This window comes from Macrotis lagotis, chromosome X (assembly GCF_037893015.1).
Source record: "Macrotis lagotis isolate mMagLag1 chromosome X, bilby.v1.9.chrom.fasta, whole genome shotgun sequence".
NCBI classification, from domain to species: domain Eukaryota; kingdom Metazoa; phylum Chordata; class Mammalia; order Peramelemorphia; family Peramelidae; genus Macrotis; species Macrotis lagotis.
The window spans coordinates 682,558,934-682,577,327 of record NC_133666.1 but is presented as its reverse complement, the minus strand read 5'-3'; the positions used below and the strand labels follow the sequence as shown (position 1 = coordinate 682,577,327).

Here is an 18,394-nt window from a genome sequence, read left to right as displayed (position 1 = left end):
CACAGCGCCGTAACTATGGAGAGCGGGGGCGGGGCGGGGCGGGGCCGCCCCACGTGGCCGGGCGGTGACGTCACGGGCGCGCGGGCGCGGCCTGCGTGAGGGGGCGGGGCTGCGTCTGGGGCCGGCGCCCGGGGGGGGGGCCTGGGGGAGGCCTTGGGGGAGGCGGGCCGGGGCCCTGGGGGGGGCGGGCCGGGGCTCTGGGGGGGGCCCCGGGGGGGGGCCCTGGGGGAGACCGGCCGGGGCCCTGGGGGGGGGCCCCCGGGGGGGGCCCTGGGGGAGGCGGGCCGGGGCTCTGGGGGGGGGCCCGGGAGGGCCCTGGGGGAGGCCGGCCGGGGCTCTGGGGGGGGCCCGGGGGGGCCCTGGGGGGGCGGGCCGGGGCCCTGGGGAGGCCCTGGGGGGGGCCAGCCGGGGCCCAGGAGGCCGGGCCGAATTTGAACTCGGGTCCTCCCGATTTCAGGACCCGGCAATCCACCGCCTGTGCCGGCGACCAGGCACTTAGGGCAAGGGGCAGCCGTGGGCACGGGCCCCAGGCTGGGCCCAACGCCGCTTCTCTTTGTACACATGTCTCCAGAACCTTCCGGGAGGTCCTACCCTAAGTTTCTTAAGGGTTGAGAAAAGCGACGCTTCAGCTCGAGGCTTCGCGGCCCCGTGGGCCCGGCTGCCACAACTGGGGGCACACAGCCCCCGTAGGCATGACCCCGGCCTGCTCTTGGGGTGATTCCGGACGGAGCACCCACCCTGAGTCCCCAGCTGAAGGAGGGGCGACGGCACCACCCGCCTCCCCTTCCCCAGCGGCGGCCACAGCCTTAGCAGCCCGGGGTGGGGGTGGGGGCTTGTTCCTTTGAAGGCCAAGGAACAGGGCTCACACCAAGAGGACTGGGGAGTCCAAGTGCCAGTCAGACGCCAGGTTCAGGTTCCCAGACGCATCATCCCAAGGTCAAAACCTTCCTCAAGGGGCAGCTAGGAGGGGCAGTGGATAAAGCACTGACCCTGGAGTCAGGAGGACCTGGGTTCAAATTCAACCCCAGACACTTAGTGACCTAGCCATGTGGCCTTGGGCAAGCCACTTAACCCCATTGCCTTGAAAAAAACCCCTAAAAAATCCTTCCTCAGACACATCTTAGCTGGGTGACCCTGGGCAAGTCACTTCACCCTGTTTTGCCTCAGTTTCCTCATCTGTACAATGAGTGTGAGAAGGGAATGGCCAACCATTCCAGCATTTTGGCCCAGGAAACTCCACATGGGGTCACCAAGACTCCACCTATGACTGAAAAATGATCAAATAACAAAAATATCTGGCATCAGTTGGTGCAGATATGGGCTCTAATGTGTAATGTGACAAGAGGCAAGTACTTGAGCCCCCAGGGCCTCAGTTTCCTTATCTGTAAAATGGAACTAAGAAATACTTGAATAGAGAATTTCATACTTAAAGAGACGGGCAATCTTGTTTTGGACCCCCCCCATATGCCATGGTGTCCATGTCTTGCCCCTGCTAGTCTTTAGAAACCACAGCTCCCCCCTCCCCCTGCCAGACCCGCAGTAAATCCACTCTGCATTCTCCTCATGGTCTCTAAAGTCTCATCTGGCTTTTAACTCATTATCAGAGATCAGAATGGCATCACTGTGTCTCAACATGACAGAAATGGTGAGGTGGAAGGAGGGCTTTATCCTGGTTCAGAGCATCACTGGGCCAGTACACAGTAGGTGCTTAATATCTGTTGATCAAACTCACCTCCCGCACCCTTAGCACAGTGTCTGCCTCACAGTAGGCAGCTGACAATGAGTACTAGCTGGGCACGCATTTCAGCTATCCAAATTAGTCTCCTCCTCTTGGGGACGCCCCTACTTTTTGTCGTAGGAGAAACCTATCCCGGTAAGCTCTGGAATCTCTGCACAGAAGGAAGAACAGTGGCGGCATCACCCGGTTTCCTATCGGGTGAGGCAGTTTATTGTGGCCGGAGCTCAACGATGGGATGGACCCCCAAGGGGTGGGTTTGTTTTGGTTCTCTTTTCTGACCCAGCTATCGCAACCCACCAGTTCTTTCACGCTACCATCGAAGCAGCCCTGTTGGAGTTGGCCAGCTCCACTTCCTCAGAAAGCCTCGGCCAGAGGGCTGGACATTCCCACACCAGGGTTGATGGCAGCATCAGTCAGAGCAAGCAATCTAGCATTTATTAGGTGCCCACCTACTATGTGCCCCAGGATGGGATTCACAGGTAGCCCCTGCCCTCAAGCAACTCCCAGTCTGCTAAGGGGAGATGCACAAACTATAGAAAAGCAAGAGACGGGATATAAACTGGGGACCTTCAGGACAGTTGGGGAGGCCTGAGGAAGGTGGACCTTGAAGCCAGGAAAAGCAATCTTGCTTTTTAGAAATGGAAGGACTCTAAATAAGGAGGGTCTCAACCTCCTTGGGCCCCCACTCAGGTTGGGGAAAGGGTGAGCTGAAGCCAGGCATCCTCATATCTTGAAAACAGGGGCAATGGGGGGTGGGGGGGCAGAGGACCTAGGCTGATGAGAACAGGAAACAGTGTCCCCATACCAGCCCTGAGGAAGCAACAGTCAGTGGTGTGGAATCAGAAGGGTCCCAGGAGAGGTTCTGAGCCAGGCAGAGAGGAGACAGTTTGGAAACATTTTTTTTAAAAGCGACTTCACAAAAAGCCAAAAATAAAAAAAAAAAAGAGGCCCTACAAGTTGTTGCTGGTTCTCATGACCTCGGGCTGGCACAGAACGAGAGGGGAGCCTTGTCATAAGCAGATGGAAACCTCCAGCCCCTTCCTGTCCTGGCTCTCCAGTCGGAGGAGCCAGGTTCAAATTCCCTCTTGAAGACCCTAGCCAGATCTGTGCTGGGCCGCAGCTGCTTCTCAGGTTAGCTGGCCTTTGAGTTTAACTCATCCCCCTCAATTTACAGGCAGGAAGCCTAAATGACAACCAGTCACACTAGAGTGGAGATTTGAACCCAGGTCTTTGCCATGAAATCTATAGCTTTCCTCCCCTCCTCCACCCCAAGGCCCTTGCCCCCCCCCATCATCCCGAGACTCAACACTGCAAAGGCCAGCTTCCTTCGCTGCAGCCCAAAATGGGGTGAGGTAATGCGGCTTTTCAAATTCTCCCCACTCGAGATAAGCAGTCTTGCCCAAACCGGGAGCCCGTTTCCTCTGCAGCAAGATTAGGATCTGCATGCAGCCTTCTCTGGGCCCAGCCCTGGGCCCAGCAGCTCCCCATGGCCATTTCGACCAGAACACGCCTAAAGATTTTTCCTCTCTTGCAGCTCTGGTTTCAATCCCATCTGATCCCAGGCTAGCCACAGTTCCTGTAGCCGAGAAGGCCCCTCCGGGCACTGCCCTCCTTTTCCTCTCCACGATCCCTGGGGCCAAGGAGAGCCATCAGACCCTAGCTCTGGGGGGGCCACAGGACAGAGCCTCAGCCCATCTTCTCTAAAAACCCCAGGTCCCCTTCCTGTCTCCAAGTCACAGAGGAAAAGCTATTGGCTTTCAGAAGCTGCTGCCAGATACGGGGCTGGTGGGGGAGGAATGACCAGGTAGGCTCTGGGGAAGGTCCGACCCTGCTGGCCCATCAGAACTGAAGTGTGCCAGCTGGAGGGATTAGAAAGGGCCTGCCAGAGATTTCTCAGGAATCTAGAATTTCAAGTGAAGAGTCATCTAGTCTAATCCCCACATTATAATGGGGACAATAAACTGGGCCAAAGAGGCTCATTTAAGGTTTAAAAACCTAATAGGCACAGGGGCAGTTAGGTGGCACAGTGGACAGAGCACTGGAATCAGGACCGGAGTTCCAATCTAGCTTCAGGCACTTGACACTAGCTGTATCATAACTCCACTGCCCCCCTCAAAAAAAACACACCAAAATCTTAAGCACCTACCAAACCCAGGTCCTGCCCCCAAACCTAAATTCCAAGTTCCTTCTATTCCTCTCCCCAACCCTGCAGAGGCTGTTAGATCTCTGGATGATCTAAAGAAAAGAGCCAGGAGAGGCTCAACTTTGTATCTGGGACTATCAACTTCAGCAATTGTAAAATGGGGTGAAGTCTTGCAACCCCTTCACTTCACAGGGTTCTCGTGAGCACAAGAGTGCAGCTACTCAAGAAGCAAAGATGGACACTGGTGACAATATAGTTGTGTTTATTTTCCTTCAACACGCTGCTGGTTAAAACGGCCAGGCAGAGTATTACAGAATATTTCTTCAACCAAACATCCTGGAAAGAAAAGCTGAAGAGATACAGAGACGAGACAGAGACAAGACAGACGGACAGAGAGCTGCTGTGTGAAAACCCCAAGCCCATCCCGACCAGGCTGACACCTCCCAAACCTGAAGCAGGGGCTAGGTCAGCCCTCGAGCCCCCCCCCCCAATCCCTGGCCAGGCCCAAATTCAGTCCCAACACAAAGTAATCACTGCAAATTGTTTATTAAAACACAAAGCAATGGACAGTGAAAAACATCCTGATTTGGGGGCAGGGGAAGGAAAGAACAGATGGAAACAACTCAGAAGGAAAAGAACCCTTCTCCCCACCCCCCACCCCGGGGTCCACAACCCGCCCATCCCATTGTGCTGCTGACTACCTGTGTCCAAGAGTGGGCCCTCTGAGATTGCGCTTCTAGGGGGGCTCACAGGTCAGTTCCAGAGACCACCGCTCCATCTCCTAAACAGGCCAGGCCAAGAACTGCTGATCTTAGCTCAAGGAGGGAAGACCCTTCTAGTTGGCATCAGGACAAACTCGCAAAGGGGGGCATGGATCCAGGGTCCAATCTCTTTTCATTCCCCAGATCACAAAGCCCACCAGGGAAAGCAGGGAGAAGGAAGGAGGGACCTGAGGCTCACCCCTGCCAACCAGGCTGCTAAGGACTGAGCAAGACTGGTTGCAAGAGGGGCATCTTGTAAGGTTTGGGAGGACAGCCCCCTCCCACCCCACTGTCACCTCTGCCACCAGTGAGTCCCAACAGTCAAACCCGTCCATGCCCTCGTTCCCTAGCTCCACTCCAGCTAGACCACTAACCCTTGCTAAGGACAACTGGCAGACCAGAAGGTAGTCAAGTCACCAACGAGGGGGAGGGCCATACCCCTGCCCCATCGTGGCCTGCCCATTATAAGAGACCCCAGGCCCGGCAGACCCTATAAAAGGCTCTTGGTTTACTGAGGCTTTGGGCTTCTGGGCCTTTTCTTGGGCTCCTAATCCTCCGTCACCCCCTTCCATCTGTCCCATCCCAAGTAGCTCCCAGCAGGTTTGTTGTGGCCTCGGCCCCTTCAGCCAGCTTTCCAGGAAGGGGGGGAGGCCACTCCTACTGGATCTTCACCAAAGAATCGGGATTTTTCACACTTTAAAGTTTTCCTTTCTGCATCCCTTTGGATCTTGGCAAAGAAAAGCTGGCAATGGGCAGCATGGTCCCTTAAGCCACCCAGGCCCCAAGGCACCACGACTCAACTGGACAGCTTTTTGACATCAAACAGGCCTTTTTTTATTGCAGGATAAGAGGGTGCAGGAGGGGCATGCAGGAAGGGACAGCCCCTGGCCCAGACCTGAATCTTGAGAGCATCTAGCGAGGCTCAGAACTGGTTTACAAACAAAACCAAAAAGTCGAGAGAGAGAGAGAGAAGAGAGTAAGAAAGGCACTGTGCTGACTGGGGCCCTCCCCAGTCCCCCAGGGACCGACTCTGCCTCTTTCCTGAGGAGGACAGAAAACCTGCTGATTCCTTCCCTGAACTCCCCAAGATGAGTAGGTTTTGAGGAATATTGAAGAACTGGGCAATCAAAAACACTGCCAGTGCCTCTGAAGTTTGGCTGAGATTTTGAGACACTAGGACTTCCCAGACGGATGGACTGAAGGGAGAAGGAAAGGAGAAATTCCTTAAAACAGAAGCTTCTCCAAAAATATCAGAAATCCAACAGCAACTTAAAAAGATCTAAGGAGCTCCCAGGCGCTGCCCAGAGGGGAGAAGGGGGGCCCCCGAGTGATGCTAGACAGGTTGGGCCTGGCATCACAGGCAAGCACTCAAACAAGCCCCCGAGCCCCTTGTTACATGATTGACGGAGACAAGAGAACAAGATTGGAGACTCTTAAACTGAGGGGTAGTCACTACTTATCAACATTCCACACCAATCCCAAAGACACTGACCAATAGCAATTTAGGGGAAAAACAAAGACAGTTGTCTTTCAAGTCCCCCCACATGTCAAATCAGGACACCCCACAGTGCAGCTTTCCCTCTGATGTCAGGACCATGGGGAAAAGGATTTTTTTTTTTAAAATGGAGTTGCCCTGACCGGCCGAAGGAAACACCTGCCCCAGGCCCAGAGCAGAATCTGTTTTTCTTCCTGCCCTCCTCCCCAGGTCCCACCCTCATCCCTCCCATGAGAGCCAGGTGACTGGCCTCAACTCCACCAAGCAACTAGGCTGGGGGAAGAGGACAAGTACAAGAAGGGGGGAGTTCCTGGTTAGGCACCTCAGGACAGCTGGGCACTGCCGGTCAGTCTAGCACTGGCTCAAAGTGTAAGATGGGAACCAAGAGCAAGAGGTAAGAGCCCAACAATAGAGTAATTTCTAATATACACAATAAAATAAAATAAAAAGCCCCCATTCCCTAAGCAAAAATGTCATGTACCTATGTTTATTAGGGTATAGCAGGTCACTGGCCTTGGGGAAGGTGAAAACTTTCTAGGCTGGCTAGAGCCAGGCCAGGGCAAAAGTGGGGGGAAGGGCGAGAGAATTCCCACATGTGGAGGTTAGGCCCAAGGGGATTCCTTCCCCCCTCCACCCCCATCCCCACCCCATTGCTTCCTGTTCCTTTCCTTCCCCTTCAGACTTGTGAGATCATGGAAAGGTGTTTCTTCTGTTGAGCAACAGTTATGAAGGAAAAGTTCCTCCTGCCCAGCTCAAGGAGAAAGGGCCAGCCTGGGAACCCAGACAGAAGGAAGTCACCTTGGGGGGGGGTACCGTTATAAAATGGTCACAGGACCCAGAGTTGCCATCTCCAACTCTGGGATCACTGTGAAAAGGGCACAGAGTCGAGGTTCCCCTCTTTTGGTGAGGAGAGAAGGAAGCCTCACCCGTCGGTCAACAACACAAGTCTACAGGTTTATTTTCTCCACATTTTCTCCTGATGAGAAACAGCCCAAGGCTGGTGGCGGCTCAGACCCAGAGGCAGCAGCCACCAGCAGAGGGCATTGGGGTCTGCCCCACTCCTAGAGAGCTTCTAAGGGCAGTCTGAGTGAGTAGATGAAGATGAAGGCCCACCAGTGTCCTGTCACTAAGGCCTCTGACCCCTCTGCCATCAAGGTCCAGAGGTCTGACTCCGAGCACTGGCAAGGTGTCCTATGGGTGACTTGGTCACAAACCTGCTCTCTAGCTCTAGGAGAACAAAAACCCTGAAGAAGTCAAGCTGTGATTGCCACCCTGCTGAGGGGCAGGCAGCAGACCCCACGGCCTCCCCACCCCATCCTCCCCAAGCCTGGCTGCTGAGCCCTCTTGGGTGATTTTTAACAGAGGCGGTGATAATCATTATCAAGGGAAATCCAACAAAGGTATTTTATTTCCCAGAGATCAGAACACTGCAGAGGAAGTAAAATGTGACTAGAAAGATGGACTAGCTGGCTGCCAGGACTCCCATGAGTTGGACCGCCTCCAGCCCCTGCCCCCTAGGATGGCCAAATTATTGCTGCTAGGCAGGGCAGAAGTGACGGACTCAGGGGGAGAGCTGGCCCATCTGTCCCAAACCCCAGTGACTCTGCAGCCAAAGGCTTGGGTCAGATTAAAAGGTCCAGCCCGGTAGTCAAGCATCTTGGGGGCAGTTCTAGGTCAATTATCAGGAAGTAATTGGTTGAACAATCCTCCCCCTTGGGCACAGAACCACATGACGCACACCCCTGCAGGAGGCAGCGTGTGCCAAACAGCCCTAGTAATCCAGGGAGGAAAACCCAGGTCGAGACCAGGGGGCCGCTGACCCTAGGAAGAGGAGGATTCCCAAACTGGGGAGACCCAGTGAGGCCCGGGGGAGCCCTCGAGCGGGGTCCAGGCCATTTACTGGCATTGCCCCAATGCGTACCAGAAGAAAAGTCCCCATCTCTCCCTGAGGAGATAAGGGAAAGAGCTTTCAAGTGAGGAGCATAAAGGGGGGAAAGGGAGAGCAAAATCAAGTCCCCAACAGGCACTAAAGCAAAATGTATTTTGTGGTGACAAAACCCCAAAAGGCCATTTCCGGACAGGAGGTCAAGCTGCTGCTTTGCATCCCCGAATGGCATCCCTCTCTGGTCAAGGAGTCCCAACTTGTGGTGCCAACATTCATTTGGAGACCAGCCGACCCCTCGCCCAACCCTGCACCCCAGATCTAACCTCCTTTGGCCCAGGCCCCCACCGCGAGGCTTTGGACCTGCGTCTCTCGTTCCCCACGAGGGTCTCTCAGGTGATCCGTTTCTGATCCCTGGCTCTCCTAAGATTCCATCTTAAAAGGGAAGAGGATTTGTGCTCTGGGCCAAGCCCTGTCCCAAGGGACACAGACTGGAGTCCCCGGGGATCGGCCGCCAGCTCCTTAGACGGAAAGGGTCCGATTTCACCCCAAGTATCCTGGAGAGGAAGGCAGCCACTGGATGCCAGCCATGAAGAAAGCGAGGGGAGTGAAATGAGGCCACGACTCAGCTGGGCTGGGCAAGTTCACTCTCTCCTCATTCTGCCTCTTTAAAAAATTTTTGTTAATAAATTGTGAAAAACATGAAGAAACCAAAACCAATCCTGTTTGGTCTCGTCTCCTCCCTTCTCCCCCAGCCTCGCAATGGCCCTGTGTTTTCACAGCCGACAGAGGCAGAAGAGGGTCGGAATGAAGACCCCAAAGGCCACCAGGATGGGGAACATGAGGCTGCTGTTGTCCGAGGCGTAGGGGTTGGGAGTTCGGGGGCCCGACTGGACCCGGTTCTTATTGGACTGCCTTTTGCTGTTGGAACCTTCCTCATCTTCTTCCTCCTCTTCTTCCTCCTCCTTTTTCTCCAGGCCTGGGTGAGGTTGCAGCTTTGGCACCTCTGAGGACAGAGAGAAACATGACTGATACGGCCAGTCAAGAATGTCCCCCTAGGGCCAACTGGGACACAGGGCACCAGGAGGTCCAGCACAGCAAGATTCTTCTAAGCTGCCCAGCCAGAAGCCCCAAAGCATAGAAATCTTTGCTGGTTCCTGACCATTCTGGGCAAGAAAAGGAGCTGGGGAGAGCTCATACCCTTCACGGAAGTCTCTTGATACCCTCCTTCCTTCCTCGTTTCTCCCACCAAGACCCAAGAACATGTGTGGCCTGGGGAGGGACAACGACCTGACAGACAGTCCTCAGTCAGCTCATGTCCCCTTTCCTGCCTCCCAGGGTCCTTTGGAGATCCCTCCCCAAACCTGCCTCCTCATTTTACACACAAGGAACCTGAGGCCCAGGCTAGCTTGCCCCAAAGCCCTGGGGAACCAGAAAGAGCTCAGTCTGGATCCAAAGGCCCTTCTTCTCCGGGGATCCCGCAACTCAGCAGCTGCCAAACACTCTTCAGAGCACGGCTTGAACAGACAGCGGGGCTGCTCAGCACCCTCTTTCCTTACAGGTTCAATGTCGACCCAACTCTATAGATACTAGCTTGACTTTTTCCCCCTGACCAGCAATTCAACTCACCCTCTTAGAAGAGGCACAGTCACACCAGGACTTTGGGAAACAGAAGATTCCTCTCTGGCCTCTCAAGCATTTAAGATAGGAACAATTGGTGTATCAAAGTGCAATGGGGTAAGGGGGCAGGGGGAGAATGACTGGCTGGTGCCAGCCCCTGAGACACAAGCTCCTCTGTGAAAGCAGCCTGGGAACCTGGCAGCTGTGATAACCTCCAAGCCCCAAGGGGGGGAAAATAGACCCATGGCCAGGTGCCAAGGACACTGGGAAGGTTTAAAAGGTGCCAGGACCTTCCTTCCCAGCTCAGCAAAGTCAGGTCAACAATTTCTATTTAACAGAAGGTTCTGGTAGATGCGGGTTGGTTAGAAGTTGTTTGAGAGGCCTCCAGAAAAGGCTGATAAATGGGGAAGCACCATGGCGCATGATACCCAGGGGGCAAGATCACGTGACTCCCAGGCAGAGCCCTTTTATGTGCTGGTACCTCGCAGATCAGCAAAGGAAGAAGGTTGGGTATGAGATAGTCAGGAAGGAAGCACTAGAGTTTCCCCAAGAGGAGATTTTCTGGGATCTGACAATGAGCTTAACGCATAGTAAGGGAAGGAAATAACTTTGCCTTCCACTTAGAAGGCCAAACCACTCAAAGGAGAGAAAAGTAAGAGGCCCAGCCCATCCTTTACCACCAACATAATGCACGGGGGCTGGACTGAGACTTTGGGTTTGGTACCATCGAGGAAGGCAGCATGATCTCATGGAATCTGCCACCAATGGCCTGAGTGACTGTGACCACCAGACTCTACATTCTCCCAAAGGGAGCTTGCTCTCCTTAGCTACAAATGGAGGGGCCTGTCCTCAACTCCAAAGTCTCTTCCAATTACAAGGATGGTCCCACTAAGTAGTTATGGTCCTGGTTCTCTGAATTTTGCTTGTGCCAATAACTGGGCTGAGGCTCACCTCTAGCAATCACCAAATGCCAGGACCCTTGCCCACTAGGCCACTAAATAATAAAAATGTTACTCACCATCTATGGTCCCAGCCATGATATATAGTGCACAGACTTTGGGATTGTCATAGTACCCCTACAAGATGGAAAAAAGCCAGTCAAACCCAGCCAGGAAGAAGATAATCCCCCCCCCCCCACTCCATCAGACTATGGAAGGAAGGGGTTACCTTGACAAACTCGATGTGAAGCTTCCCAGTGAAGGTGGACACCTCCCCCTGGACACTCAGCTTTCCCTTTTTGATGCTAATGGGGATGATTTCATCATGAGCTGTGCTGTGACCAACCCGGTCAAAGATGTCCAGGTCCTTCACGACCACGTGACCGTTTAGGCGTACATCAAACACCTTTAGAGTCGGAAAGAGAAAGTAAGTAAGCCCCGGCAGCTTCCCAACATGGACAAGGCCCAATCTTGGGGTTTGGGAAAGGAAACCAAAATACCCTCAAGGACCTGATGCTCTACCAGGGAGAGCCAATGCAAATGCAGATGTCAGAATGAGATAAACAGAGAAGGGGAGCACTCTAGCTGGAAGATCAGGAAGGTCTTCCCGTAAGAGGGAACATCCACACTGAGTTTTAAGGAGGCTCTAGATTCTCAAAGGCAGAAGTTATTGGAGACAAGATCATTTCAGGCATGGGGGACAGTCTGAACAAAGACAAGTAGGGAGGCAAGGGACAGAGGACAGACAGGCACCGGGTGTGTGTGGGGGAGGGGAAGATACACTATATAAAGGTCAGCAGCACCTGCATGGGAACCAAAGGGTAGAAATCCCAGTTCAGGGAAGTCATAGTTTGGAGAGGGCTTCAGTCATAAAATGTGATCATTAGTAAAGAGATTTAAAAAAAAAAAGCTTCCAGATGGCTCCAGCCCATGTGTTAGGGAAATTCAAGGAACCCCCATCAATATGGCATCCCTCCCCCTCCTCACTGCCTATTGGCACAGTCAAGAAGTCCCACCAGCATCCTGGAACAGGCCATTTAAAAGTCCTCACAATATCAGTATCACAGGGAGACAGAGACGAAGAAAACATGAGGCTTAAAAAGATGACCCAAAGGAAGTAAATGACATTTTGCTCTGCCCAGCAGGCCGGCCAAAGTGTTAGCAATCTTGGTCACTCATTCTTCATGGAAGGTCTTACAAGGAAGTAGCCACTCCCTTGTGAAGGGCAACCATCACAGGGCCCAGAGCCATCTCAGGAAGGTGGGGATGAGACTGAACTGCTTCTACCCCATTCATCCGCTTCCCCCTTTCCCCAGGGAATGCTTGCCTTTTCGGCCCGAGGCCCCATGACCCAACAAGGCCAAGTGTGAGGGATGACTCAGAAGCTTGGCTCCATCTCACCTTCTGCTGGGATTGTGCAAAATAGACCTCAGCGAACTTCAGCACCAGCACATAGTCTCCCTCTTCTTTGATGGGCACCTCGTAGCCAAAGGTCTCCTCATTGTAGCGCTCCGTCTGATAGAGGATCTGGTCTTCAGGGTTGGCCCGAAGGATGGGCAGTTTCATCCCATAGTCTGAGGCTAAAGAAGAAAGCATAGTACCACATTAGACCAGGGCCAAACCTAAAAGAGGTTTAGAGAACCACCAGACCAGAATGGGGCTAAGTATCAAAGGAGCCTCATGGTGATGGTGGGAGGGATGGTCACCCCAGTAGCACTGGGTTCAAGCTGAAAAGAAAGCAACTGCTACCTGTTCTCAGTCTGCCAGGAAAACATAACATTCTGGAAATCTGAAACCATCTATCTCACCAAGCCCTACAGCTACACCGGAGTTTGGGAAAAATGCATATATTAAATGAAGGTCCACCAAAGCACCTCATGCCATCGCTTCGGGCTAACAAACAGCAGTTTCTGAACAAACACAATTCATTATTAAAAGAGGGCACTATCCTGCCTGCAGCTGCCCATCTCCCTGGGAGGGCCAGCTTCAGAGAAACCTTGCAAAACAAGGGAGACAGCAGGGAATTCTATAGCAGACAGACAAAAGATGACTGAACTGAGAGAATGTTCTTTAGCATCCAAAAAAGTTCAGTCTAAAACAAACGGGTTGGGAGAGTCAGTCACAATTGCTACAGATACAGATAACACACTTGTCTTTCTCGGTGGGTTTCTTCATTTCCATTAAAAGGCTCCAAAGTGAGTTAGGGTCTTAAGAAATGGTAGACACCCACACCCCCTCCCCCTGATCTACTTTAGATACTTCAATTGATAAACCCCAGACCAGAACAACACTTCCCTTACCCCTCACGGCCTGGAATTCCCAAGGGCAAACAGAGAGGGGCAGTTAGGCAATACACAGAAAAAAAAAACAACACAAATGGTTTCACCAACCAAAAAAGGGGGGAATCACCATGCCAGGGCTCCAGGAGGTGATCTGCCCCATTTCAAAGATGGCGCCTGCCCATCTCATATTTAGCATGGGAGACTCCTCTATATCCACGCATCACAAGCTAGACAACAAGATGTCAACTTTCTTCCAAGATCCCCTTTCCCTACAGGAGGCTTCCTGCTATCTCCTAGAACCCTTCCAAAAGCTCAGTCCAAGGGCCACCGCCTTTCCTGGTGTCTCTGGCTGTTAGAGCACCTAAGTCACTGCTAATTTACTGGTTGGTAAAGATGGACTATTCCCCTACCCCCCACCCCAGGAACATGTCAGCCACAACGTGGCCTAGCCCAAGCCACAGTGGAGGGTGAGTCCTCCCTAGCTGCAGCAGGGCAAGGCATCTAAGAGACGTCTGCTTCTGGGCACCTTCATACTCTGCAGCCCCATAAAAGACCCAAACTCCTAAGGTAGTACGGACTTGTGTGATTTGATGCCTCCACCCCACTTAGTGTACAGAGTTCAGTCTGCCTTCAAAAGCCTCAACAGGAAATACAAGAACAGAATTCAGACCCTCCGAGTTACAGGGCTCCTTGGGACTTTCCTTCCACACCCCTGGGGAGTTAGAAAACCCAAGTGGGGGAATGGCAGCTCTTGAGATGCGGGCATGTCCCTCCTAACGGTTCCTGCCAGTCAGCCCACCCAAAGTCCCAGCCACAGGAAGCTTGGAGCCCTCAGGCAGTTCAGTAAATAGTACCTACTTCACCCCCCCCCCCCAGTTCTCTTCAAACAAAACCAAACCCACCTCCAACAGAAAGCAGAGCTAACTCTCAGATCTTAAGAGTCTGATGGCTAGCCAGCTTCTCTCCAAAGATCAGAGGGGGCCCTGATGCACCAAACTGAAGAAACCAAGGCTCTGCCAGCTATCTTCCAATGTGGCTGCAGCTGCCTCCCTTTAACAGCCCCTCCAAGCTCGGCTGTAGCCAGCTTTCATTTATTAACATGTACAGAACAGGATTGGTCTGCGGAGATCTTTTTCATATTAAGAGTGGAAAAAGAAATGTAATCTGTGGCAAAGCTGCCCAGTGAACAAAGTCAGACTGAGACGCACCCACCCACCCCCACCCCCACCCCCAGTGCTAGAATTGCCTTGTACAACAGTCCCGCCCCCCCCCAAATAACCCAAGTGACTTTCTCAGGAACTGGCCACATGCAAAGCTTAATTTGTAAAACCCCAGAAAAATAGATACAGCGGCATAAGGCACTCCCCACACACACACTTAAGTGCAGTGAGTGGTGTGGTCAGCATCCTGCTGATCTACGCAGAATAGTCTCAACAGCTAAAGGAAAGGGAGGGGGCCAGAAGGAGTCGACTTACCGACACTTCCAGAGTCCCTAGACAAGAGTGAGTGGTCCCTAGGCTTCCTTTTCATTTTAGGGAAAAGTCCCTACAGAAAGGGGGTGCTACATATACCCTCTAGGAATGTACTGTCAAGCCCCAACAGACCAAAAGATGGCGAGGATCAGAGGTGGGACCTTAAAAGCCGGCTATGGTTTCATTTGAGTCAGAAACTGAGATTCCGGTGGGAGGCCTGGCTTGTCCAGCCTCACCCAGCTCATAAGTGGCAGAACTGGACTTCAGATCTGAATTCTCTACCCTGTTTGGTATCCTGGAAACCTTTCTGGGGCTCTCTCTTGTCCACCTCATTTTTCAATGGGCTTCCCTCAGACTCCCCACACTCCTCCTCTCCCTCCATTGAAGGAAGCTTCTGAAGTGCATAAGTTGGAGAACAGGCCTGCCAACCAAAGTTATTTGCTGGGGAATCCCCTCTCACTAGCCCATCTCAATGAGGACAAGCACAAAACACCCGGAACTGAGGTCAAAGTCATCCTGATTTTGCTTCGGGTTGAACCATGGGAAAAAGCTCAGTGGCAAATCTGCTCAGGATGTCAATCCCTCCCTGCAGTGATCCCTCCCTGGATAGTCAGATCAGGGCTTTCCCATCTTTGTGCCACCCTTCTGGGGACTACCCCCATTTTATCCTGTCTTATAGGTTCTTTGCATTAGACCATGAGCTGAATTAAGGGCAGGGTCTCTTTTTGCTTTCTTTGCATCTCCAGTGCTCAGCAGAGGGTCTGGCATGTAGGACCCATTTAGAGACTGTGAGCTGACCAACCCAAGGGGCCAGGGATCTTAGACAGGTCTCGACTGCCAAGTTGCTGTCATCTCCATGGGCATCTGGCACATGTCATCCAAGTTCAAGTTAAAAGGTCACCAGGCAAAGAGAAACATGTTTTCGTCTCTTGGATTGGAGGTGTGGAAGAGGGGAATTCTTGGTAAACTTCACTTTGTAAACTCTCAGAATTTGAATAGTCCAGATATGAACAAAAGGTTCTTTTATAAACTTGGCTAGTCACACACAAACTAGCACTGGGAAAGAGCTAACCATCTACCTGCTGTTATCATGGAGAGCCCAGGACCATTGACTAGCTATGCTCATTAACAAGGTGACCCACTACTGAAGAAGATGCAGGTCTCAGTGATCAAAAGGCATTAATTGTATCAAATATAATGGATGAAACTGAGGTTTGGAGAGGGGAAGGACCTCGTCTGGGGTCATGTTTAGAGCAGTCGCTCTACAAAGACCAAGGTCTTTGACCCTCACCTCAGTCCAAGTAACCAACACTTTCTTAAATCTGGCTTACAGTCAAAGTCTCTGGGCTACAATTTCAAGGGAGACGGCAGAAACCCAGTCAGGTGGGGGTATATGAAGGAGGGGCTGCTAGCAGGAGAGGAAGAGCATTTTTGGCAGGACAACTCCCAGAGCAATGGGGTTTGGAGCCTAGGTAGTCACAGTCACAACCACTTCTGCTTAGAGCATGTTGGGAATGTAAATCCTCCTAGGAGGAACTAGGAGCGCAACGAAACCATCATTAAAGATGTCCACTTGCAAGATCCAACGGTAAATGTAGAAGGATACCTTGGATTTTACTGGGACAGTAGAAAATCAAGAAAGTTCTATTAGTTCCTTGGAACCCTTGGAAGCTGCTTTGGTCTGCTATAGAAAGAAACTCCACCGGGGAGTGCCCCAGCTTGAGGGTCAGAGACCCAGTTTTGAATTCTGAAAATTACTGGCTATGGAAAAGGGAGAGGGGGGGGGGGGGGCATGCCAAATCCCAGTCTCTAATTCTTCATCTCTAAAATGGGGACAATGATAGACACACAATTTAATTTAGCATTGTTGGGGAGAAAGAGATCCTAGCAAAACTTAAGGTGCTGTACAAAGAGGAACTGTTTTCTTCAAGGAGGGTCAGAAACCATACCAAAAAAGAAATAAGTAACAAAGCTTTTTACTCAACAACTTCCACCAAAATTTGAAAAGTGAGAGCTGTATAAGGCAATGGTCTCTAAACCTGAGGTTCAAATCTGACCAATTCCTAGTCCTGCAATCCTGGGCAAATCACCCCACCTCGTTTGCCTCAGTGTCCCCATCTATAAAATGAGAAATGGCAAACTGCTTCAAGTATCTCTTCCAAGGGAAAAAAAACCCCAAAGGGGCTCACCAAGAATTAGACATGACTAAATAACCAGAACATTTTTACAGATGAGGAAACAAGTCATTTCTGAAGCACCTACTATGTGTCTGTGTTAAGGGCTGGGAAAACAAAGTCGGGCATACCTAGTGCCCGCTTCTCCAGAAGCCTATGGTCTAGAGGGAGACAAAAGCCAGGTCACCTGCCCGCGGCCCATTCTTTCTGCTTCGCTCACTTGTTCTCTCCACACCTGGAACTTTCCCTCTACTTCCAAGGGCTGCCAACACATTTGGGAGGGGGAGGGGACTTGGGGAGCCAACAATCGCCCAGCTTCCCAGACCTCAATGAAGAAAGGGACTGGGCATCCTCCTGGGCCTGGACCCACCTCAACTCCAAACCCAGTGGTCAAGGAAAGGATTAAAAATAACGGGGGGAGGGTGTGGATGCTTTCTCCAAAGTCCCGGGGTGAAGATCCTGACCCCCCTGAAGGCTCTACAGCTTCTGGGGGCTGGGACAGTAGCCAGAGGGGGTGGCCCCTCGCCGGGGTGGCCATTCAGTCCCCTCTGAGGGCATCCACAAGCACCAGCTTCCTCCGGGAGCCTTCCACCAAGAGCCCATGGCCGGTGCCCCACTTCCGCTTCCAAGGGCAGTCCTGGCCCCCAAAGCCGAGGGCCGAGCTGGACTGCTCCTCGGGACGGGGTGCCAGGCGGCGCGGCAGCTCCCTGCGGCCGGGCGGGCCACGGGGGCAGGGTGCCCTCGGCGGCTGGCTGCCCTCGGCTCACCACCTGCTCTGGGCCGCTCCCACCCTGGGCACAAAGTCTACCAACGGCTCCGGGCCCCGGGGCCAGGGCCCGGCCGGCCCCCGGGGCGCCCCCAGCCCCCTCGCTCCAACCTCCTCAGCCCCGCGGGGAGCCCGGGAACCCCCCGCCCCACCCCGTCCGGGGAAAGGGCGGCCGCGGGGGAAACTGAGGCCGGGGGCGGGGCGCACGTGGCGGGGCGGCCTCACCTCGGCCCACCCGGCCCTCCAGGGGGTCCTTGCGGAAGTGGATCCCGTGCACGTCCACATGCGCCTCGCCGCCCGCGTTGATGGCCCAGATGACGCTGTCGGGCAGCCCGAGCCCCGCGGCGGCGGCGGCCCCGGGGACGAGGCCCAGCAGCAGCAGCGGCAGCAGGGGCAGCGCGGGCAGCGCCGTCGTCAGCAGCGGCAGCAGCAGCGGCGGCGGCGGCGGCGGCGGCGGGGGCAGCGCGGCCCCGGCCCCGGCCCCGGCCCCGGCGCCCAGCAGCATCGCGGGCAGCCCGGCCCGGCCCGGCCCCGCTCCGCCCGCCGCCAGGGGCTCCTCAGCAGCGCCCGGCTCCGCCCGCCGCCAGGGCCGCGGCCGCCGGGGACATGTCGCGCTGGCCCGCTCCCTCGCTGGCTCCCCCGCTCGCCGTCGCCGCCTCCGTCTCGGTCTCGGCTCCCACCTCCACCTCGGGCACGACCGAACCCGGCCCCGGCCGACGCCGGCGGCCAATGGGCGCCCGACGCTCATTAATTACCCGCGGCCCCCGCCGGGCGCGCCCGCCCCATTGGCCCGGGCGCGGGGAGGGGGCGTGGCCGGCCCTGGGCGCCGGCCCAACCGCGAGGCGCGAGGGGGCAGGCGCGGGGCGGGAGTTCGGTTGGAGCGGTGGGGGGGAGGGATGCGGAAGTGGCGGCCGGGGCGCTCTCGAGGCGAGCCCGCCGCCCAATGGAAAGGAGGGGAGGGCGGGCCGAGCGGTCGGGGGGGGGGGAGCACGCGGACACGTCGCCGGCACTTCCGGCTGCCGTCCCTCCCCCCCCCCGGCCTCCCCGCCTCCAGCGGGACGTGACCGCGGCCCGGCCGGCGCGGGAGTCTCCCGGCGTTCCGCCCCTCGGAGAGGCCGCCCTG

At 54.4% G+C, this 18,394-nt stretch overlaps 1 protein-coding gene across 2 annotated transcripts; it reads right to left on the bottom strand.

Moving 5' to 3' along the window:
- Positions 1–6,561: 6,561 nt before the first annotated feature.
- MLEC (malectin) lies at positions 6,562–18,113 on the bottom strand. 2 transcript variants are annotated; one of them, XM_074206026.1, is made up of 5 exons: positions 17,497–18,113; positions 11,979–12,157; positions 10,807–10,983; positions 10,658–10,715; positions 8,699–9,025 (listed from the first exon to the last, which is right to left on the bottom strand). In XM_074206026.1, the coding sequence occupies exons 1-5, from the start codon at positions 18,017–18,019 to the stop codon at positions 8,796–8,798; spliced, it is 1,167 nt and encodes a 388-aa protein (XP_074062127.1). In that variant the 5' UTR covers positions 18,020–18,113; the 3' UTR covers positions 8,699–8,795. The 2 variants fall into 2 exon arrangements, with proteins under 2 accessions (XP_074062128.1, XP_074062127.1); XM_074206027.1 differs by lacking the exons at positions 10,658–10,715; positions 10,807–10,983 and having other exon boundaries at positions 6,562–9,025; positions 17,497–17,699.
- Positions 18,114–18,394: the final 281 nt, after the last annotated feature.